The sequence below is a fragment of the Toxotes jaculatrix genome, chromosome 13 (genome assembly GCF_017976425.1).
Source record: "Toxotes jaculatrix isolate fToxJac2 chromosome 13, fToxJac2.pri, whole genome shotgun sequence".
NCBI classification, from domain to species: domain Eukaryota; kingdom Metazoa; phylum Chordata; class Actinopteri; family Toxotidae; genus Toxotes; species Toxotes jaculatrix.
Window position 1 is genome coordinate 7416100 of NC_054406.1, and position 25066 is coordinate 7441165.

The window sequence follows — 25066 nt, forward strand, 5'->3', positions numbered from 1 at the left end:
ACGCCTTATTATACTATGACGTTTTTTATGACATTTTGAGGTCAAAAAATTTTTTGACTTTTTTTGTCCGATTTTGACGCCTTACTATACTATTACGTTTTTTATGACATTTTGAGCTCTTACTAAAAAAAACACTTTTTTTTGCCGTTTAGGCCGCTCTCAAGTATGAGTTTTTTATGCCGATTTTGAAGCCTTACCATAGTATGATTTTTTGTACTTTTGTACATTTGTATGTCTCAGTATATCTGGAGAGCAGATGAGATTAGGGCTTAGTATAGGGAAATACATACGTTTTAGATTTGTTAATATGGAGTTCTCGTGACAAGCTTTTGGATTTTGTGTGGATCTTACACCATCAATCTATTAGCAGGGCACTGCAGGGAATTGAACCCCACCCTAGTGTACTAGGTGTACCATTACCAGTGCCTTTTGCTTTTTGAAGTGATGTAAAGGTAAAGCAAAACCTATATTTCAACAGCATTTCTTAAATATTGTGTTATCAACATATCTAGTTAGAATGAGATATGGCAGATATGGAAAGTAAACCTTACTTTGAATAATGTATATGACATATATGTGGTATTACTTCTACAGAATGAAAGCATGGATTTATGGCATATAATCTATAATGTGTTATGTATTCTTGTGTTATGTCTGTGGGTAAGTGGTGATGTACATGATTGTATATGATTTGAAAAGAAAGTAGAGAAAGCAAAGGATCTGGACATGTAAAGAGCACACATACAACAGGCTCCATTAACCTGCTTCATCAACATCTCTAAACTGAACACTGACTGCCTGAGTTATCCTCTGACAAACTTCATGATACTTTTTCTTAACATGTGCAACTTTCTTGTAACCACATTACACATGTAGTCACATAAACACAACTCACTCAAAGTACAAATGACAAATGTCCATTAAAGTTAACTTTTTCATATATATATGTGTATATATATGTGTGTGTGTGCGTATATATATATATATATATACACACATATATACATATATACATATATATATATACACACACACAAACTCTAAACAACACTAAAGTAATTTACAAATAATTCACTGTCCATTAAACCATATTACATTTTTGCTCTGCACAGATAATCAGGATGACCTTCAAACTCTCAACTCATTTATATGCTCATATGATTATACACTCATAGCGCCTACTGCCGGGGGGGGGGGCTTAGCTAAGCTAACAGTCGCCTGGCTTCTGCTTCCCAGTTAGTGTGCCAGACTTGAAAGCTAGCGTCTGGAAACTACATTAGCAGCTACTAGCATAAACACATCTGTGCATCTCTTACCAGACCTGTGGGCAGTCGAACTGCATTAAGGGTAAAGCAGGTACCAGATTTTGAGTAGGGATATGTGAAATTAAAACAAAGAAAAAGAGAATATATGCATCAACTTTGTTGTTTTTTTTTTTGTAAAAAAAAAAGAAGAAGGAAACAGAATTATATGGGTATTGTATAACAATGTACTTCTGTCCAGCTGCTCCAGGGCTTGCAGGGTCAGGATATAATTGTATATTAGAAGAGAACTTCATCTACTGAACTCCATTCAAGACCAAAAAAAGGGCCACTCTGACAAATCAGACAGCACGGTCGAGTGGATGTATGTGCTGGTTTTGTCGATAACACCCTATTAAGTGGAGGGGACGTGTCAGCGCAGGAGAGGGCCTAATCCAATCAGCAGAGTAATTAAAAACACACAGCACAGCAGCCCTGATGGCTGATGGCTGCATTGTCAGGGGCGGCATTCAGCATTTAGCACAGAGAGGAGTGAACTGTAGCCATGCCAGGGCAGATAGATGACCATGGCTGCTGCTGTGCAACTAGAATTACAATCAGGATCAACCAAAAATTGTAAAAGATAAATAAATAAATGAATAAAGCAGCAAATGTGCAGATTAGTCTACAGCACTATTAGCACCACATTATTGTCCACATGATCCTCATTCTCTTCCCCCCAACTATCATCATCATTGATATGGCTTTAATCCACATCCCACTCTGTTTTTCAATCATTTGCCTGTATTGTCTCCTAATTAGCCTTCTCTTTATAGCATTGGCTCTCATCATCTTCTCATTTCATTTAGCCTCGTTTCTAACTCGTTAATTAACACCATCACCTCACTCCACCCTCCTGAAAAAGAAAAAAAAAAACAAAAACCAAACAAAACCCTCCTGCCAGTATCGCTGAGCTCCAGCCAGCATGCAGTTGGAAAACAAACCACCAGATGTCACCCACGCCTCAGTGCCTCTAATCTGTATTTTTATGGAGCGTAATGAATTTTGCTTTTGGCACTGTGTCACACCGGCGCTTGGTGCATAACGCCACGAGGAGCATTTCATTTATTTATTTTTCAAAATATGAACTCAAAGTCAATTTTGCACACGTTTGAGCAGCAACGTTGCAGGGATGCAGCAGCAGCAACAGGATGCCTCTCCTCTGATGACATATTGCCGGCGCTCTTAGAGTGTCCTCGCTCCACGCTTGGTGCAGTTTTCTCTGCTTTCACCGGTGACTTGGCCATCCCTCTCTCCTCCTCCGAGGGCCACTCTCCATCCTCTGTGTGCAGCCGAGCATGAATCTGTAGCTCGGGAGCGTTCTGGATGTGTGACAGGCTGCCGAGGAGAGGGGTAATTCCGAAGGGCAGTTGAAGTAATAGGGTAATCTATTATACAGTCCAACTCTTTCTTCCTCCTCTCTTGTCCCAGCCCCCCCGCCTTCAGCCTTTCAGTTTCTCGCTGCCTCTGCCCTTGCATCAGCATTTCGTGAGGACAAATGAGAAGTAGAGTTTAACTATGCACATTTCCGCTGCCCTCCTGCAGAGACCAGCACTTTCTCAATTAAACTGGAGTCCATCTGCCCCGCTGATTCAAAGCTCAACCCCCGCTGAGAGGGGGAAACTCGCACACACACAGTCACACACACACACACACACACACACACACACACACACACACACACACACACACACACACACACACACACACACACAGAGTTTCCAGTCCAGCAGTGCGTGACCGTAACCACTGTGGTGTGTTATCATATGTGTAACCAGTAGCCATATATTTTTTGAAACAGGAATTCAGCTTTCATAATCACAAAAACAGACAGAAATAAGCAAAAAAATGCACATTTAATTCAGAAAATATGCACAAATTGAGCATTTATTTTTTAAATTCACTTCTCTGCACTGAACAATTTCTCCTCCAGTTTTCTGTGTTTTACAGCTGACATGTTTGGGAAGGCTTCTTTCCACTGTTTCTACACTTTACCTTTTTCAATTAATTCTCCATTAGCATAAAGATCATTTAAAATAGTGTGTCTCATCTGTTTTTTTTGTGTTTAATAAGGTTAACTCACAGCAACAGACCAATTAAAACCTCTCCTTCCTCCACCTCCTGCTCTATCTTCAGCCCATTCACCCCAATCACTGACATTTTTCTCTCTTCTGCTCTCCATTTTAGTCCCACCTCCCAGAGAGACAAGGAAGCAGGGAGGCAGAGGGAGAGAGAGAGAGAGAGAGAGAGAGAGAGAGAGAGAGAGAGAGAGAGAGAGAGAGAGCTCACAGGGACCATCTCCTCCTCCTTCTCCTCCTCCTCCTCCTGCGCTCCCTCTCTTCCAGCACACACTCACACTCCTTCCCTCTGATGCTGACTGGATGCAGACCGGGGGATTTCCAGCAGCTTCCTGAGTCTGTCCTCCCTCTCCTCTCCTTGCCTCTCCTCCCTACCCTCCTCCTCCTTCTCCTTCTCCTCCTTCACCACCAACATCCGGAGATTCACCTCTTCTGGCTCCTCTTTTCTCCTGCTCCTCACTACAAGGATGTGGCACTCGGTGGCTCTGCTCCTCTCTGGATTCTCTGCTTTGATCCACGGTGAGTCTGTCCGCCTCTCTCTCTCTCTTCCACTCTGTTTTCAGAAAGCAGATTGCAGCAGCTTTAGTCTCAAAGTGTGATTTTATAGGAAATCAAGAATCAGGAGTCAGTGGATTTGATGCTTGGTCTGTGAAGTATACACTGGAATAAGATCTTAAAGTAAAAAAAAAAAAAAAAAAAAGTCTCCTGAAAAAGAAAAGTGAGAATCAGACTCACCTGTTTGCTTACTTGTTTACATGTGTGGGATTTTCATCTCGATGTTCTTATTTTTCTGCATACACATCCTGTGTGGACCTAAGGGTTGGATGCCTCTGCATGAGATGTTTTAACAGGCAGACTGACATCTAGTCTGTGTAGCAAGGCAGATGACAGAAACAGCGTGTAAAAGAATCTGAAGCAGCAGTCATGAGATATCATCGTTTCTCTTTCCTCATTCCACCAGCCCCCTTCTGCCCACGTCTGTGTGCACATCATGGGATCATACCCCCCCAAAAAAGGTCACAGATCAGTCGAATTGCACATATAGAACTGCTCTTCCATCTTACCTCCCTGTTGTGTCGTGGACGTGTTGCTGCAGCCCAGCTGACGGGGCTCCGAGTAGCAGAAGTCATAGCTGAATGTAAAGGCTGACAGTGGGTGACAGAGCTGAGAGGAGAGCGGCTGAACTTTCCTTACAGACAGAAGTACCAACAGTGAAATGCTTCACAGCTTGTTTGTTTTCAAAAGGAGCCTTTAGGCCAAAAAGCACAGCCAAAAAAGACAATAGGACAAAAGTTTCAGACTATATTTCTGCAGACTGAATTTCTGCAGGCACTAGATTCACAAAAACATCCAGGGCTTTACCATCACTTTAACATTACGTACGTGTTTGGCTGGCTGCTTCTAATGAAATCACTTTACAATACCCTGAGTACATGTACCCCTCTGCTCCAGCCATGGCTCCAGTGGGACTTAAACCTAGTCTAGAACCCTTTGAAACCTAATAGTCCGCTTAAACAGTTCCTTAAATAGCTTCAAAATCTGAAACAAAAAATGTTTCTGTACTGTTCAGCAATGTCCCAAATACAGCATCTACTTCTGTGCCTCCTTTTCCAGCACTTTGTTGAGGTTATATAACACCAGACTGTGAAATTTCCAAACCAAGACACCAATTTTTAATTGCTGCACTGTTGCACCGAGAAATCATTTTGGATAAAACTTGCTTGCTGTGTTAAAATGGGACAGGAAACATAGAGGAAGCTACAGATACACAACATGCTTTAAACTGCACTTTGGCGGTTCACAGTACAATTTACCTTTAAGTCCATTCTTTGTTTTGAGGGCGTATGAATATCTTTATTCAACACTGAATTGTATTACCTTAGAGCTTTTCAGACTAACGTAATTATACATTCATTATTGCCAATTATGCTCTGATAAGGTTTCTCACCGTTTCTAATTAGGTTTGGTTTACGCTGCACTCCTCACGCACCCTCTGATTTTTTCTCCTGTTTGTCATTTTCCGTCTGTATTTTCAGTATTAATGTTACATATTTCTGTCTGACAAAGGGGCTGGACCTCTCCTCCATATTTCATTTGCAAAGCTTAAACCATAAAAGTCAAGATAAGTGTGACTAATGATAAAAGATCCATTTTTATTTCTGCTAATTTCATCATTAAATTTCCAGTCTCTCTCCCTTTCCTCTGTCTCTTTTCTTTTCAGCCTTGTTCTTCTGGATGTATTTATAGATAAAGAAGTTCAGTTCCTGAGGGCTAAATCTTCTGATTTGATCAGCAACACGCTTTTTTTTCTTTTCCTATTTTCAGTATCTGTCCCCGTCTGTCTGTACTCCTATCCAAATGTCTCATTTGATTCCCTAGTGAGGTTTTTGTTGGAGGTTTTCTTTAAAGATTGGTGTAATTTTTATTCACGTCACAGGAACACAGACTTAATCTACCGTTAGAGGTGAATGAAATTTTGGCGTACAGAGATTTTGTTATGTCTTCGAAGTGTGTCTGGCCGTCCCAGGCACAGATTTTGTCAGATTTAAATTCTCTCATATTTGTCGGCCTCTCCAGTGTCGCTGCAGGGTCCTCACCAAAGAAACCTGCTGAAGAATCTCCTGAAGGACTACAACCGGATGGAGCGGCCGGTGGGAAACGACTCCCACCCTCTCACCGTTGTGTTCTCCCTCAGTTTGATACAGATCATGGACGTGGTAGGTGTGAAAACATATTTCTAAAATACAGATGTATCATGTTTTTAATCTGTGTGATGAATTAATCTTTTTTTTTTCTCAGGGAACAATAAGCACTGGCAACCCCTGGTCTTATTTTGAGAATTAACATGGAGATTAGCCTGAAAAAAAAGAAAATTCAAACAATAATTCAGTAGCTTGTTGAGCATTCTGTTTGTTTATAGCAGAAACTGTAATATTGATGATATAGTAAAGGTGATAACGATAGGCCTTTTAAATAAAATATGTGGGGATTTGGAGGTGAAAAAGTTACATTTCTATGGGGTATTTTACTCTCTGACTTGTGATTCACAGAGAAAATTATTTCTAAGAAAAGAAGCTAAAAATGTTTTAATGTTTTGCAGGATGAGAAGAACCAGGTGTTAACCTCTAACATGTGGCTACGGATGGTAAGGACCCCTGAGATTCTTTGAATGTTTGAGGTGATAATGAAGTTGATGTTATTATGGGCTTAGGTGATATTTTATGTTTTTACACAAACTAGTGAAGAGTAATGACTCACACTGTGAATCCCATGATGAAGTCTCCAAAATGTAGATGGATTTGGGGTTGTTTTTCAGAAATATTTCACATTTTTGCACATCAAAGAAATATATAAAAGCAGTATTTTGCCTGAATCATATGATTGATATCTATGATTTATTTATATTACATCTAAACTGAAATACAGAGGGGATTAAGGCAGGGATAAAGTAGATTGCCTGTAGTTCACTCAGATTGAATTTGTGTTTGTGTGTTTAAGAGTTGGTTTGACCACTACCTCCAGTGGAACCAGACCGAACATCCCGGTGTCAAAAACCTCCGCTTCACCACAGATCAGGTCTGGACGCCAGACATCCTCCTCTACAACAGGTAAAACATGGATACACACCTACAAACACATGTCACACACACATTATAACAAATAACAAATAGTGTCACTCCCTCTCCTGTCCTTCCTCAGTGCAGATGACGACTTTGACTCTACCTTCAAGACCAATGTTCTGGTGAACTCCAGTGGCTACGCTGAGTATCTGCCTCCAGGTGAGCCTCTCCTCTTTTTTTTCCATTCATGTTCTCACTATCATCATCCCTTTCTCCCATTACATCACTTCTTCTTCTCCCAACGGTGCAACGGTGGCATCTCATTCTGCAATTTCCGCCTGTCTCCCCTGTTTGTACACTTGATATTAATATTTGATTAGTTTTAAACAACATCCCTGGTTACTCACTGGTTACAGATTCCCAGTGCTGCGAGTAACACCTATAAATAGGAGACACTCGCTTCCTCTGCTTCCTGTCTTAACTCAAATGCAAGACCTGTGAAAGCTTGTGAAAGTAACGGCTCCCCTGGGTTTCCACAGGTCTTTACTTTGTATTTTCTCAGCCATTTCTTTATACACCAGATTACAGCGGGCTGAGACTGAATCCCCGGTGTTTGGAGGGAGGGGGGGTTGAGTTGAAACGTCAAGGATTGTGAGCTCAGAAAGCCACCCTATCAATTCTATTCAGTGGTCCATGTTTATTAATAGGCTCCTGCTGAATGTAAATACAGCTCCTTAATGCTGTGATTTGGATGAGAGCCAATTAGGGGAAGAATGAAAAGATAGCGCTCTGCTTTGGTACAATGAGAAGAGGAGAGATTTTACCACAAAACTTGATGAGGAGCAAATCAGAGAGGGAGCAGGGGAGATGGAGTAAATGGGAAAAAACAAGGAAAAAGAGGAGGAAAAGGAAAAGAATGGGCAGAAAACTGACTTTTTTTTTGACTCCCTCACACAAGCTTTGATGCAAGTCCTGAGGTGTTTTTGGGCTGGTTGTTGTCAGTAAACAAAAGGCAACAGGTCTGTGGGTGGCAGGCATGGAGCAGGAGCTTGACACATGGTAAATAATTTAGCAGCGTACTATCTCACGTGTCTGCTGCACACCATCATTTGCAGAATACCTCTCGTTGCTGCTGGTAAAGGTGTTCTGCTGTTATGTTTGGGTTTAATGTTATAACAGGAGATAAGGTGTAACAGGTTTTAGCTGATATCTGTGTTAGGTGACTTTTGCAAGAAGGTAATCTTGTCTCTGGGCCTTGTAATGCCTCTTTGCAAAGGGATTTTTTAGAATGATGAGTTTTATTTTGGGAGCTGCATGTCCTGTGAGAGAGAGTGAGACTGTTCCAAGCTGCAGAAATAAAATCTGGGTGTCTTGTTTGAGAGTGTCTTGTTTCGAGGTTACTGGATATCTGTGAGAAGCCGTTTTCAAAAATCTACTTTTACCTGATCAGTGTAATTTAGGTGTTACTCTCTCAGGAGCTCATAATGGGAGTAATTATAAAGACATCATCCTCATGAAGCAGAGGCAAGAAGTCGATGCTAATAACTAAATTTTATAGAACAGGGAAATTTGTAGCCGCTACTTAATTTGGTGTCATTTTTGTGATCAACCTCTGCTTCGAAACCAGCATTCAACCTGCTAACCTCCTTACTCTTCTCCAATCTCTGCTTTCATTCCAGCTGAGGGCTGATTTGCATGTCGGCAGCCTCATAATGAATGCCTTTGAGATCTGTAAGGCTTCATTGGCATTTTGGTTCAGTGTGTGCGTCTGAACGTCTAAACAGGCTTGATTCATTTATTTCTGTAATTACTTTAAGGGCTGGAGTTTGCCAGCGACCACTGCGAGGATCATTGCGATTCTTTGTTTTCGGGGGTGGATACCAGCGTGCGAGTGTGTCTTCATGATTTTGTGCTTGCATGTGCCTATGCGTATGCTTGTGAGTGCATTTATTTTGCATAATAAAAGCGGTAATCTGATTAGGGCACTGTGCACAATCTCATTTTTTCAGTGTCACTGTTGATGTTTCCGTCTATCGCCGAGGCTTAGCTAACACCTGTGTGAGCAGGCAGAGCCTTGTGAGTGACTGCTGCCAAGTTTTGTTTTTTTTTTTGTTTTTTTTTATAAGCATTTCTTTGATGGGAGGTTGTTTCTAATCTAGTCCTTGCTTTCACTTCTCTGGCCTCTAAACTTAATTTCAAAACTCACTGTAGACCTGTACAATGTTAATAACAATCCTGTTGCAGTGTGCACTCTTGGTTGTGGTGCAGCATTTTCCTTACTGTTTCTATATAAAAAATATTAGGTGGTTGAGTTAATAATTTAGTCTTTAGAGCTGGCAAGATATGAAAGAAATGAATAAATGATTCTTTCTGACAAGCAGCTTGATATTCAGGACAGACTTTCTGCACAACACAAGTTGTCCTCCGATACATCTTTCTCCTGTCACCTCTGTACAGGAAACTGCAGAGGTCGATATTGTCGTTTAGTCAATTGATTGTGGAGCTTTGACTCTCAGCATTCTGTCCCTCTGTCTTATTTTGTCTTGTCCTCAGGAATCTTTATGAGCACCTGCAACGTGGATGTTCGCTGGTTTCCTTTCGACATCCAGAAATGTGAACTGAAGTTCGGCTCTTGGACGTACGATGGCTGGCTGCTGGACCTACAAATGAATGATGCTGACATTTCAGGCTACATGCCCAATGGAGAGTGGGACCTAATGGGTGAGTAGAGCGAAGCCTTTGCATTTCATCCTCATCAAAAACATCTAGTTGTAGAGCAAGAGTCAATTTCTCTCCGTCCCTTTTCTTCCAGGAGTTCCTGGCAGCAGAAATGAGGTTTTCTACGATTGCTGTAAGGAGCCCTACCCCGATGTGACATTTGTTATAACGATACGCCGGCGAACACTCTACTACGCCCTGAACCTCCTCATCCCCTGTGTGCTGCTTTCTTCTATGACTCTGCTCATCTTTGTGCTGCCAGCTGACTCTGGGGAGAAGATCTCACTGGGTGAGTGGATCAAAAACAGCTATCAGACATGAAATAGCTGCAGAAAATGCAGCTGCAGCGAGGCAAAAGGACGGCAGAAGTGGGAAAAGTGGGCTTGTTCATTTAAGATATTGGTTTCTAACTTTGAGAACACGTACACAGCAAGGTGCAGACCGGTGTGAGCTTCAATTCAAGTCCATCAAAAATAAAACGCGGAACAATGTTCTTGTTAATCTTTCCTTCATCAGCGTGGTATCATCATTTTTAAACATAAAAACAATCTTTTCCCCTAATATCATATTTTACTCTGTGGAGATTCTTTTCCAAAAGAGTTTTATGAGAAAGGAAAAGCATTCAGCACTGTTTTTCAGACCTCAAGTATAAACACAATACATTTTAGTGAGTAACAGTGACTGTAAACAGAAACTTTGTTTACATGAAAACTCACCAGGGCACCTTTAACGGATAAAGAAATTTACAAGAGAAATATAAATGACAATAAACAAGTATGTATAGTTATGAGCCTCTATATTTTGTGTTTAATGTTCATATGTGCCTTGTAAATTTCTGTATCCAGTCTGAGTAAATACAGTATTTATTCTGTATTTATTCATCTGCATGATAATGTTGCTTTTTATGAGGTGAGCTATAGTATAAGTCACATTATTGGACTGGCTTAAAACAATAAGGTGCATAAAGCATGGTATACTGGTGGAGAGCAGTGCAACTTTTTTTTTTTTTTTTTTTTTTTTTTTTGATTCTTTAAGTTTCACATCTTGGAACAGCAGGGAAACCTACAACCACACTCTCTTCTCTCAACACGCAACCTACCCGTGAAGTGCCCATGAGCTAATCCCATGTTCTTAGGTATGAATGTTCAAGTATGTAGCAGTACTGCCTCAGACAGAACGCTCCCAACAAGCAAACCTTCCCAGTATAAAGGCAAAAAAGTAAGACAAGAAGGAGCAGCACTGAAGACTATGGGGAGGCATAAAAGAGGCAAAGGAAGAGGGTGTGGTGCTGAGACAGGAGAGGGATTACAGGATGAAATAGAAAGATGAAAAATGCGAGGACGAGCAACAGAGATAGATGGATGTGGGAAGGTAGCGCAAGGGGAACATAGACAGGAGGAGAATTCGAAGAGGATGTGAGAGGACAGCACAAAAGACAGAGGGAGGAATGATGAGGAGGAAAAGGTGGGAGACAACCAAATCACACGATAATAGGCTGGAAGAGGGAAAGAAAGACAGAGAGAAGGGAAGCAGTACCTCAAACACACAGCTGCAAATAACTTTTATTATCTGTGTTGACCTGTTTAGAGATGAGTGATGTTCACCTCACCAGAATAATAAGGACTCTAGATTATCTAACCTTTCTGACTGGAGCTGAATAGATAAGGTAATTATTCAAATAGGGGTTTATCAGAAAAGTGATAACTGATTAGTCGCTTTTTAAAGCAAGAAAGGCCAAACATTCTCTTTTTCCAGCATCTCAAATGTGAAGATTTTTTATATCCAAATAAATGAAAAAATGGGTTGTGGGTCACACAAAGGAAGCAATTTTTGGGCTCCATGAAATTATATTTGGCCACTATTTTTCACTATTTTATAGACAAAGAATTAATCGGTGCTTTGAGAACATAGTCAGCAGATTAATCAATAATGATCATTAGCTGCCTCTTTCTGACATTACATCACTGCATTGGCTTCGTACCAGTCTGATCACCCACAGAATGTACCAAAAAAATTAAGATAAATGCTTTTGCTTTTCTTGTAAATACTATTTGACTCATGTCTGAGAGGGAGGGAACTCAGGGGGAGGCAGGGACAGCATTGTCAAAGCATCAGTAACGTCAATACAGGATGCATTACGCAGCATTTCTCTACTGAAAAAAAAAAGCCAACCCTTTCACACACGGCCAGTTAACCTATTGATGTAATTAAGGCTAATGAATTGATTAGGGGGAGAGAGCTTACACACAGCCTTCCAGGAACATACTCTGTCACTCCGCTTGATAGAGGAGACACGAGGGCCGCGTGGCAAGGCCTATGGGGTTAGAGTGCCATGCTTTTAAAAAGAACAAGTGTCATTGCAGAGAAAAAAAGGCAACATAAAAGAAGCTTTTTTAATTTTCTAAATATCCTTAAAGGGCATTCATATTTTATCTCTCGGCCTAGGAGTTTAATTGAATGCTTCTGAACGGGGACATTTATGCCAGCAAAGCACTCCCTAAATTCTGCCTGTTGGAGAAGTGAGACAGATAGCAGAAGTGGAAGTAGATAAATGAAGACAGAGATGAGTTTCAGTGCAGGAATGTGTGTTCACAAGCACGCAGGTACATTGAGTTTGGACAAGTTAAAAAATGGCTATTTACTGTACGGAAGTGCTTTTTGCTGTTGAGGTACAGAATGTCAAAAAGTAATTCACTGTTTGAGCATTAGCTGGTCATTTACATAAATCGAACCTGATCTCGTCCTGACTGTGATCATTTATCAAAATACCCAACACGCTAATGCAGTTTCTTACAAGAAAGCACCGTGACTCAGGGGAGGAGACTAAACCACACTATTGATTGAGTAACGAAATGTATTTACAGCACGAAGTTCTCATATCTATCTATCTATCTATCTATCTATCTATACAGGTATCACTGTCTTGCTGTCTCTTACTGTTTTCATGTTGCTGGTCGCGGAGATCATGCCAGCCACATCTGATTCCGTCCCTCTTATAGGTATGTAACAAACAGATGTTTGCATTTTCTCGAGTGGTTCACATGATCATTAACTGAGCTCATAACACCCAATTAAAACCTATTGATATAACAACATTTAGTCATTGTCCATATGAAATGAAGATGTTTTACTCATTAGAAAGGCTGCATGAAGTTTCCATCTGACGTGACAATCAATGTTTGGTCTCCAGTGTTAATTTCTTCTGTAGTAATTTTTTGTGGTTTCATCGGGAACAAGCTTGTGGTTTCGCTCTGGTATTTTAAAGCAGTGGTTCTCAACCTGGGGGTCCCAAGATCATTTCCAGGGGTCGCTAGATTGTTGTGGAGAATAAATAAAATAACACTAAAAAAAAAACAAAAATATATATATATATTTTGAACTGAGGAATGTTCTTTTTTTATTTTTTATTTTTTACATTACAGCACATGTACCAGTGATATAATTTGTCTTAGAATAGATTTTATTGAGTGTGAGGGTGAGCGTGCTGTTCCGGCGGGTCAAGGGGAGGGAAAAAGCCATGGAAGGCAACAAAAAACACCTACACCAATACCATTATTCTGGGGGGTTGTGACTCAGAAAGGCTGAGAACCACTTGCTTAAAGTCAAGTCAGATTTATTTATATAAACAAAACTAAGGGTGTACAGCCACAGCAGCAGCCCTGTGAGGCTGTACTTAAGTGGTGCTTTGAGCTAAATGCTAATGTCAGTAAGCAAACATGCACGCAATGACAATGTTGAAAAGCCAGTGTTTAGCATGTTTACCATGTTCACCATCTTTTATTAACCTGCTAGCGAGCTAACATTTGCTAATTAGCACTAAACATGAATGACAGCTGAGGCTGATGAGAATATCATTAGTTTTGCAGGTATTTGACCATAAACCAAATTGGCCTCATTAAAATTTTTGACCAGATGATGGTGCTAAATGAAAAGACAGAGGATCACCACAGTTGCTTGCATTCATCCTCTGGGGATAATTCAGTCTGAACCAAAGTGGTGGACCACACCCATCTATCAATTCAAAAGGGTAAACACAAAGTAAAGGTCAAAAATACACAATCGCAATTACAAAATACTATCAAGCGTTACAAAGTGGCAGAAAATGCCACCCTGCCCCCTCCCCCCAAGAAACAAAACAGGATTTATTATATTAGCCATAAAATTTAATTGGCTAAATTGACTGCAGACATACTGGTGGAAATTATGTGTAGTGATCTAAGATATAGCCAGAGACAGATGCAAGGCCATGTTCGCCTAAAGACACAAATCCTGGTCAATAAAAATTTGAGAAAAAAAAGGCAGAGTCATAACCATCAGAGTGTTGCTTTCAGCATTTTCTTTTAGTTAAGAATAACTGCTCTGATGCATATCTAGTCTTTAGGCAGTTGGCAGTTGTGCTGGTAGCTGCTCTCAGGTTGGCATGAAGAGAAAGAATATGTTCACCTTGAATAAGAAGCGACTGAGAAAAACTAATCCTTACAAATTCTTGAGAATCTTGTGAACATATTTCTATGCAATAATCCAAAGGAGCTCATTTCGCTGACCTCGCAGTGCTTGAAGCAGACCTAAAGTATTACATGAACTACACTTAGATTTTCAGAGGATTTGGGTGAATAACCTGAAAGTGTGTTTTTATGATAGTCTGGCTTTTATTGGTCTGTGTGTCAAATCAGAACCTGCTGTTGCCACTGTGGTTGCCAATAGGCCGGTAAGAAATTACAGTGAGTTTAAAGTGACTTAAAAATGGAATATAACACAATTCGATACTCTACTCCTCCCAGGTCAGTACTTTGCCAGTATAATGATCATTGTTGGGATGTCAGTCATTGCCACAGTGGTGGTTCTGCAGTATCATCACCATGATCCAAATGGAGGAAACATGCCAAAATGGGTGAGCTCACACTCGTCATCATAACCTCAAATGTGCTGTCAGTTACATACGTTGTGCTTTGCAGCTAGTTAAATCTTGTAAACGGCTGGTCTCCCTGTTTCAGATATGATACAATCCTCCTATTAATCTTAATTTCCGCATTAGTATCGCTCCTCTCCTCTGCCATTTTCAATAACATTTCATCCATCTGTTGGCGCTACCTGTGCTCCTCTGTCAGTTTCCTTTCTGCTTTTATTCTCTGACTTCCTCTGCTGTGACTCATCCGGCAGTGTCAGTCTGCCTGAGTGTGTTCATCAAATGCTTTGCCACAGACTTCAGCTGGAGTGCATTTCAAAGCACTGTGGATATGTGGGCGGATTTGATTTGACTCATTCCCTTTCCTTATTTTTTCTTGCCTTCTGTTTAATGCTAAAAATGCATCAAGACTTTTTACAAAAGTTTTGTTGTAATGCGAACATATCCAAAATGCGAAATGAGGAAAAATGGTCTGTAATAATAATGGCATGAAATATAAAAGTCATTTGGAATAGGTTAAGGGAATCACTGCTGTAAAGCCTGTTCTTCACAAATGGGGACATTTTCTTAATATTAATCAACAGATAAAACATAGGATGGAATTATTTAAGATTTAGTTACTTAGCGACTTATGTTTGGACTGAAAAGAAAAATTGACTGTTCTTCATTAATCGGTATGCAGTATGGACAAATAGCTGGGTTTTGTGAGAGTGCAGATGCTGCGTATCGACACAGTGCAAGGACGTTGTGTTGATGAATGGCCTGTTGAGACAGTCCGATGGCCAATTAACAAACTAATTGATGTGGTTCAGATGAGGGCATCGAACCAGCACAGTTCATAATTGCAGTCCGGACAAAAACAGCAGCAACAACAGGGACTGTTACCTGGCCCGTAAACACACTCGGTGGAGACTAATTGAGCAGTCATCTGGACATTAGCTTCTCATTAGATGCCAGACACCCATCTGGATGCTGTTGGGCCAATATGCCCTTTTAGGGGACATGTAGTTTGTGTCCAAAGAAGCAGAGGAGACGAGACAAGGAGAGAACAGGAAACAAGGAGAGAACAGGAAAGAGGAAACAGGGAGACAGTGGAAGAGGAGAGCAAACCAGGAGAGCAGTGCAAGGTTTAAATTTGTACCAATGTGCGAGCAGCCACTTTTTATCCTAATGCTTCAGTTTACGGAAACACTCTTGCTCAGCTCATTACAGTCATGAAACACTAATCTGACAGTCAATCTCAATAATTCCACAGTCTGAATTTAAAGCTGCCTTTGTAGTAAGAATCGTGTCTGCTGGGAATACAGTTAAAGATAAAAAATCTTCTTTGCCTCAGGCACTTTAACTGGGCGTCCCTGGTGAGGATCCCATACTTCTGCTAGCAGAAGTGCTGCTGAATTTTGAAACAAAACACAATGTTGGAAACACCACCAATGCCAGTCTGCGACAAATGAGGCTATTAGCCCAGATTAAGTGGTGTTATGTGACAGTGGATCTCACTGCTTTACAGCTGTCTCATATTTTCTTTTGCTTCCTCATATGCTTTTGTGCTCTCTTACTCTGCTACTTCCTATCTTCCACTCTCATCTCTACATTTCTTCATTTATCTCCACAGGTGCAACTCGTCTTGCTGCAGTGGGTGGCATGGTTCTTGCGTATGAAGCGGCCAGGAGAGAATGATGACCCAGAGCGGCCCCCCTGTGCCCCCCATTTGCGCCGTTGCTCCTCTGGCTCCCAGAGCGGGAGCATCCCCAACCCTCCAGACCCCACCCTCCATCCGCTGCATCCGCAGAACCTGGCTCCTCTCCAAACAGGGCCCCTCCATGCGGGACACCCTCACCTCCACGCCCAGTCCAGCGCTAACAACAACGGCAACCTCCTTTACATGGGCTTCCAGAGCATGGAGGACCCTTCAGTGCTTTCAGAGACTGTCCAGAGGAATAATATTTCAGTGGGGCCTCCACGAGTAGCAGGAAGTCCGCCTCCGCACCTGCCATCTCAGTTCTGCAGCTCCCCACCACCTCCTACCCCTAATATGGACACTGTAGGCTGTCCTAGCACTGTCTCCAGTGGTGGGGGCTTTGGAGGTGGACCCGGAGTTGGAGGGTGCTCGACTGCGGGGATAGGAGACCCCCAATTACAGGCTATCCTGGAGGAGGTGCGTTACATGGCAGACCGTTTCCGGGAGCAGGACGAGGCTGAAAGCGTGGCTGACCAGTGGAAATTTGCAGGCGCTGTAATCGACCGCCTTTGCCTGGTGGCGTTCAGCGTTTTCAACATCATATGCACCATTTCTATCCTCATGTCTGCTCCCAACTTTGTGGACGCTATTTCTAAGGACTTCGTTTGAAAGCAAAGGGAAAAAAAGAGGAGGAGACGTGTGAAGGAATGGATGAGGGAAATTAAATATAGGATGAAGGATTGAGTGGGCCTGGATCCAGGGAAACACAATTTCCAGCGGACTGTAGGCTGAAATATAAGAAGAAAACAGATGAGGAAGGGGATACAGAGTGAAGTTAAAATGAGATTAGGGTGAGCAGGGTGCTTTATCAGATTCTTGACAAGGTGAAATGGATTGTGCTTAAGCGAAAGACTTTCCCATAAAAATTAAGGGAAAGAAGAGAAAGGGAAAAAGAAAGAGAAAATATCAGTCCAGTGCAACCTCAAGTACGCCAGCTCTTAAAGCCAGGAAGAGACTGAGAGAGTGAGAAGGGAAAAGAGACAGGCAGAGAGATAGGGACAGATAAATAATACAGACATCTGGCTGTTTTATTTTCTCGAGGAGGGAAGACAGCCCTTCACTCCCACATGTTGAGAGAAGACTGCATCGTTTAAAGTGATGTGAGGAGAGGGTGGGGAGAGGAGAGACTTTTACAAGAACAGACAACAAAGGGAGGGCGTGAAGAAACGAGACTTCACCCTCGTGACATTGCCAGAGTTAGACACAGTAAGCAGCTTGATGCTCGGGTATACAAAAGTGGACCGAAGTTCAGGAACGCTGCAGCAGAGAGGAACAGAAGAGGATCTCATCTATTATTCAATCACATCTATCTAATGACCGTCAAATTGGAAGACCTTGGATAATCTTTAAGACTAATAAGCTTTTAAAAGATGAAGTCCCCTCTTTGCTCGCACACCACTTTAAAATTTCCAAGGTCTTATCTCTTCGAGAAGATTGCCAATCTGCAGCAATCAGCAGAGATCAAAAGCTCCTCTGCAGCGGGCACAGTTTGCAGCGCTTATCAAGACTGGGAAACTGAATTAACTGGTCATTAACAAGGCAGTGGACAGTAGCTGCACCGCAGTGAGGCCGGAACCAATAATAACTCATGAAGCAGTTACCTAACTGTATCTGGCAGGGTCCTAATAGACCAACAGCTCGCACTGGATTTCATATTAAAGGTTTAACAGCTGAAATGGGAGTTCAGGTCTTTAAAAGAACAAGAGAGGCACAAATAGGGTTAAAATCATTCAAAATACTGAAATTAATATGGAGAGGTAACATCCCATCAAAATTCTGTCAGGTCCCTTCAGGGGGTTAACGGCTTCATGAGTGATTTCACATTGATCTAAAATGAGAGATGAGATTTTAATAGACCTGTATTTTCATGACATTGACTCCCTTTAATAAAGTGGTGATTTAAAAGGTTTAAATTTAAACTACGACCTTCAGTCATAGATCGTCAATGGCTATGTCTTAAATTAACTGGTCTTTGAAGAACTTTTTTCTTTTACTGACCAAGAGTCAGGCAGCCATTAATGACTCTTTTGTCTCTCTGCTAGCACTTTGAATGTATGTTGAATGTTAGGTTAGCCTTGCTTAGCTTAGCACAGTTCATCGGATGTCAGTGGGTTCAAGTAGTTATTAAATGTTGATGTTTTCCAAAGGATGACTGTCAGGCCTGACCAAAGAACAAGTTGCATTACACATAAGCGCTTTAGAATTAACAGAGAATTAAGATTATGTCAAACTTCCAATTTATTCCTTCTGTTCTTACCAATGCTGTGTCCAAAAGTGTCAGTTTTTACCTTAAAGTGCAGTGTTTCTGGACTCTCTGTGCGGAATTTATATTAAATTTCCACAGTGCAATTAGCAACAATCCCATATTGCAATATGTCACATTTATGTGGAAAGTACCATAGTGTAAATCTAGATCTATTGTTGGTGACGCAAAACGACGATTCGTGCGTTTCTGAAATCTCATTCTCCTGTTCTATACAGAGTAAACTACTGAGTGTCTCTTACACAGGGAATAGTGAATGAGGGAATGATTACGCACACAGCACAAGATTATAAGAGAAAGATGAGTCATTGAAAATAGCTAGAAGCATCAGAAATCCAGCTGCAGGTATATCATTAACAACTGTTCTCTGTACATTTCAGCACAGGCAATCATATCCAAGATGGTGCTGCATTCGCTTCTTCTAATATTAGTTTACATATGGATACAGCCACGGTACACAGCCACTAATTATAATTATAGATAGATATGCAACTTGAGGATTTTTCTGTATTTGTGAAAACAGTATTAATAGTACTGTAAAAGTATAAATAGTAGTTGTGTCGTTCACATACAGAGCCCACGTCCTTCACATTCTGTTTAGTATTAAACCCTGGATAAAGTTTGTTTCCCTGCATCTGAGTGACTGAAACCTGTGAGGTTAACCGTTTTACAGCTCATTCTTCAACCATACATGCAAACTGGAAGCAGAGAAATAAAGAACTCATTCCTCATTTTGTCTGACCATAGTAGGAGATATTTCTCAGAAACAACCCTTTTGAACGATAAAGCTGGAATATTTTTTTTTCTTTTTTACTGTCAACAATTCCCATTAAAAGACCTAAACCTACAACACATTACATCCTCAGCACTTGCACTCTGTGAAGCACACAGTCCTATTTGTTTGTAAGAAAGAGGTAACCCTTAAAAACAGGTCAAATTATATAGTTTCATTTTATTCCTATAAAAAGCCAATGTCACTTCCTAAAACAGTTGGGCACTGTAGTTTTGATGAAACATTACTCAAACACAGGCGTAGAAAGACTATTGGAAAACTGTTACTTCAAAAGAATTTTTAATCAAGTAGAAGCAAAATTACTTGTGAAATAATGTACTGAGATAAAAGTAAGTTAGTTAAAATATACTCTGAGTAAATGTTATTGTGTTACATTTATTGAAGAGAGAAGTATTGTTTGGGGTAAAAAATGTTATATGTTAATAATATATGATAAAAGTATTAAATTAAAAAAACATCAATTAGAAGGCTACCAAGCGTATATATATATTGGTATTTCAATGCATATGCACCATTCCCAGGTGAGAACTGCACCGAAAGCAAGCAATAAATTCCAGTCAGGCACTTCGCAGCCTGATCATTACAAATATCCTAAGCTATAACTAAAGCAGTCTAATAAAGCAGTCCTGCAATAAATCCTCCTACATGATATTGTTTAGTTTTTATTCAAATTGTTTTAGAGAGTTGTTGATTCAACTGTATGATAATTTGTGGTACTGTGTAGCTGTTGAGCTGTATTGCATTTTACAGAGAGAAGTTTCTGTTATTTGGCCTACCGTCACTGGTATTAATGGGGTGGACAAAATAACAGAAACACCTGGACACCATGGGCTGGTGTCCATAGACATTAAGTTACATAAATTAAATAACCTGCCACTTCTTATAGAATTAACAGCAAAATAAAGCAGCAGAAAAGGCAGAGATGTTTAAACAACAAACTCCACCGTGGCTACAGTCGACAAATGCAGATAACATGCTATGTTGCTAGGCAGCGCAGTAGTTATTGATGCTCTCGTCTGCACACATCTGTCTGTGCAGATGTGCTCCCTGAAGCCCTCCACAATCTGCTCTAAATGCAACTTCTTAATGCAAAATGTAACCAGGCCACTGTGGTCTCACTGCCCCATCCAGGTTTTCGAACACTGTCATGGTCATTGGGTTATGCATTAACTCAGTTATTAATAAAGGTAAACACATTTTTTTTTAATCTATGTTAATGCTAATCTTAGCCATGGCTGCCTAATGACACCATCTTTAATTTTATTGCACAGTAAGACCTGGCCCAGGTGTTAAAGCAGCCCTCACAGCCCCTGACCTTCGGTCAGTAAATGTAAAAATTTCTCCAGCAGTTGGCTGTTTTCATTTCTTGCGTCCTCACACAGTGTAAAGTACGTGATGGTATTTTCATGGGATTTGATGACAATAAGAAAAATATAGCAGCCTTATCTTTTAAGATATCCATTAACATTTGATTTTACAAAAAATGTTTACTCCATTCCTGACCTGCACTGTCTGTCTCTAGTGGCTATACACACACACACATTCTCTCACTGTGAACAGCTCAACAGAGTGTAGAGACAGTTGTACAAATACCTTCTCTCCACACCTCTCTTCATCTTCTGTCTCTCTCTCTTCCTCTCTAAAGTCAAGTCTCTTAGCAGGCGGAAAGTAAACTTCCTGCCAGGGGGTTTGCAGAAGGATGTTCTCCTTCCAGCACATACTGACACCTAAACACTCACATCTGTACAGAGCATTTCTCATCCTGGAAATAAAGGATTCTCTCTTTTTTTTCTACCACCTTTGGTCTGCTTTGCTCCCTATTTCTCTGTGTTGACAGTGGCTGGCCCGACACCCAAAATGAAGAGAAAAATGACAAAGCGAGGGGGATAAGAGGAGGGGAGAAAGTGCTGACGCGCAGTGAGAGCTGGACAGCGCCTTAATTGATCACTCGTTCAGGAAAGAGAGAAGGGGGTGGGGGTGGGTTGGGAGGAAGAGGAGGGGAGGGTTAATGGGGGAAAGAGGGGGCACACTGGGTAATTCATCGGATTTATGAGAGACAGAGGCAGGGGAGATGGGTGCTCAGACAAGCATAACTCAGTCACAGACATCAAATGAAAGGCCACTGCTATATATCACACCACAAGGGAAAATATATACTACAGAAATAAACAGAAATTAGAGACATATTTTCATGCAACCATCTGTCCATCAAGCGTGGGGCATGTGTGTTGGCGTGTGGCCTTCACCGTGTCACTCAGTCAGTGTGTCAGACTGAGTAAACAGTGAGGGGTGTATTTATAGTAGTGTGCTGGTCCTCATTCAGCCAAGGCAAGGCTCCCTCTGTGACGGGCTTACTCTCTTTCTCTCTGAGGTCGAAAAATGTGCAGCGCTAGCAATCTAGCAGCACTTAGATTTACTGTGTTCACTCAGATGGAATAAAAGAGGACAGAGAACGAGTGTGAAGACTGTGTGTGTGTGTGTGTGTGTGTGTGTGTGTGTCTGTGGGAAAGATGAGTCCTAGGGTTTGCGTATGCACAGAATCAATCAGTTGTTGTTTTTTTTTTCTCTCCACCCAATTCTCATTTAATAAGAGAACGCCAACCAAAAGCTTTCTCCAAGGCCTCAGATATTTTTACCAGATGGGTAATTCCACTGAACCTCACTGGAGGCACATTAGGCCTCTCACAGCTCCATGACTGTGTAAATGGGGTGGCGATATGTAAGCTAAAAAGATGCAGCCACTGCAAAGCATACAAATGAACCACAAAGAAACATACAAGTCAACAACAAAAAGACTAAACACACCAGGGAAAAATATCAGATGAGGCAAACACACTCCGCATGAAAACACATAAATTCATAACATGCATTAAACAGCACACTAGTTACATACATGTGCAATGTTTAAACACATCCAGATGCACCCACCCATGTGCATGCACACCTGTTATCTCCAAGAGTCCCAGTGTGCTGTGCTGCATGATCACATCCCAACATCTTGCGGCTGAGGCAGATCAATGCCTTTTAATTACCCAGGGCCCAAAGCACTGGTCGATACAGCTGACAAGAAGCAGAGAGAGAGAGAGAGAGAGAGAGAGAGAGAGAGAGAGAGAGAGAGAGAGAGAGAGAGATGCTCCAGAAGGTGATTGATGCTCACTCCTCCCAGTGAGCCTACCTACAGATGTGTCGTTAGGCTTGATTAATCCTGCCAAGCCACATTCATTCACTTTACAGACTGCCGTTTAACCAACCCAGGCCGCCGTGGTCACAAGGTTAAGTGGACACAAGGTGTCCGCCCTGAGGAACACAGGCCTCTCAAACAATAAGTCGAGGGTGGCTGGTTGGTCTCTGCAGCACTGGCATGTTATAATCAGGTAATCAGCTGACCGAGGTCTGATTTCTTACTCAGCTTATCGGAATAAAATGCATCCAACACAACAAAGGAAAGCTATAAATAACTTCAGTCATGAGTCTCCATTCAACAGATTTCTACTCAGTGACCTACAAAACATACAAGAATTGGCAAGGGCATAAATTCTTAGTTAATAAGGAATTTTACTCAATGTCCAACCTGAGGGAATCAATGAAGTTTTATGAATGCCACTTACACTGCGAATAATGAACTAGGACTCATCTTATTAAAAAGTGCCAAAGTCCACTGGTGGAACCAGAATGAGTGCAGAAATGCCATGTCAGCTCAGCTGTTACATGTGCTTTAATGCCATGTAATGGATCAGCCTGATAAAGACAGCTGTTGTTTCCCTAAATATTACAGAGCCACAGTAAATCATGTCAAAAACCTGCAACTAAATCCACCAAAAAGTGTTTTTAAGCAATATTAAGCATGAAATTGCATTTAAATCTCATGATACACAACCGAAGTTTGCAGGACATATTTATAGCCCATCTTTAGCTTCCCCTCTCTGGAGAATGTTGCAATTCAGTGCAACTCAAATGGGTTTACTAAAAATGAGGAAAAAACAAACAGGGATAATCCAGAGCTTCTATGCATGAAGGGTGTTGGGTGTCTTGATTTGAAACCTGTTATGCCTTTTAAGTACACATTACATAACTCTACAAGTTTTTTTGTTACTTGACATTTCAGATTCACCCTTTTATTCTGAGAGGCAGACAAGGAACAGACACAAAAAAGCAATTTACTTGTCTTTTCTTGCGTGTTTATCCACCGATAAACACGCAAGAAAAGACAGACAAAGAAGAAGCCCAACAGGGGAAAAAAAAGACCACCACAGCTGCCGGAGTGTAAAACTGAGAATGGCACATTGGAGAGGCTCCCACATGGTTTTCACTGAAGCCTCAACACAAGTGGACAGTAAGTGGACTTAACACATTTTCCCTCAGGTGTGACCAGTGGGTAAGCAGCCACTCTGTGGGTCTGAGGACGTTATTCCAACCTGACAGTTAAAATCAGCTGACTGTTCAGACAACAAGAGGGTTCACTTTCTCCTTCTCCCTACTACATGTCACACTATGCAACGGGCGGTTGTAGGTTGCTGTGAATAACTTTGACTGTGATAATGATTGTTAAATAACTTTGATAGCTGCTAATGCTGGCTACAGGCAGCATTAGCAGCTATCAAAGCATTTCAGAAGTACTAAGCATATAAGATGACAGTATCGGTTTATAGAGTCAAACTGACAGATAATGAGTATTAACACTGCAGAGCTTAAATTCTACCTACTTTCTGATTTGGACATAAAACAGAAAAGTGAGGGCAGGTGGTGAAGTTGTGGTGGCAGCCTGATGTCAGCATATAGCACCAACGTGAGACCGATCTAATGAGATGAGTATTTTCACGTCAGCAGTGCCAATGCACACAACATTTTATGGGCTTGGTTCCACAGGGTGCATTAAGAGGCCCAGTATTTTTGGTCTGAATAATGCCTCACCTCAGTGTCCCCACACAGACTGCAACAGTTCCTGTTGAGCACAGTGAGCAACATAAAAATCTGTGCAGCATGTGACCATCAAAATGTCACTGTGCCTGTTCCTCTGCTAGAATAATGTGCCTACAGACCTTTTATTAGCAACTGTGCTCCCTGCCATGGGGCCTGTTATGTACTGTACAGCACTTCTCCCTTTCCTGTTTGCAGGCAGGAAATGTGAAGTTTTAAAAAGAGACTGGACAATAAACAATGAAGACAATCACCGTACCAAAGCACAGCCATTCGTAAATTAGATATCTACAAATCAAGCCACAAGTACAATCTTTCTTTGGTTCGTTTCTTTGGTGTCAAAGAAACGAAAAAGTGGTGACATCATACTTTTCTATTGATCTCAGTTCTCCTTAAGCTATTGTCAGGAAATGGGGATAAGGGATACCAAAATGTTTGCTGCCAGCAAACTGTCACATTTGCTCTTTGTCATGATCAGGCCTCCTTCACTTCTCATCCAGCAGGCTGTGAAGTGAAGTTAGAAGTGTTGAGAAAAACAAAAATCACTGTCAAATCAGCTTAAGGCCCTTAACTCAGTTATACGGTGCCAAACAATTTTGCTCTTAAGATTTAGACCACCAGCGACTCAATATGAACTGCATTTGCATAAAGGCCGGCCTCCCACCCACGCACAAATTACAGGACTTATCTCTGCAAAAGGGGAAGCGGTTAAGGTAAACATTGAGACAGAAGACAGTGTATGAATTAGACTCTGCCATCACCTTGCTTGGCAGCTCACAAAAGCAACTC

The 25066-nt window shown here is 41.2% G+C and overlaps 1 protein-coding gene across 1 annotated transcript; it reads left to right on the forward strand.

Moving 5' to 3' along the window:
- Positions 1-3838: 3838 nt before the first annotated feature.
- chrna11 (cholinergic receptor, nicotinic, alpha 11) lies at positions 3839-16953 on the forward strand. Its single transcript, XM_041054140.1, has 10 exons — positions 3839-3898; positions 5957-6096; positions 6480-6524; positions 6878-6987; positions 7079-7158; positions 9493-9660; positions 9752-9946; positions 12570-12656; positions 14439-14548; positions 16179-16953. The coding sequence occupies exons 1-10, from the start codon at positions 3847-3849 to the stop codon at positions 16911-16913; spliced, it is 1722 nt and encodes a 573-aa protein (XP_040910074.1). The 5' UTR covers positions 3839-3846; the 3' UTR covers positions 16914-16953.
- Positions 16954-25066: the final 8113 nt, after the last annotated feature.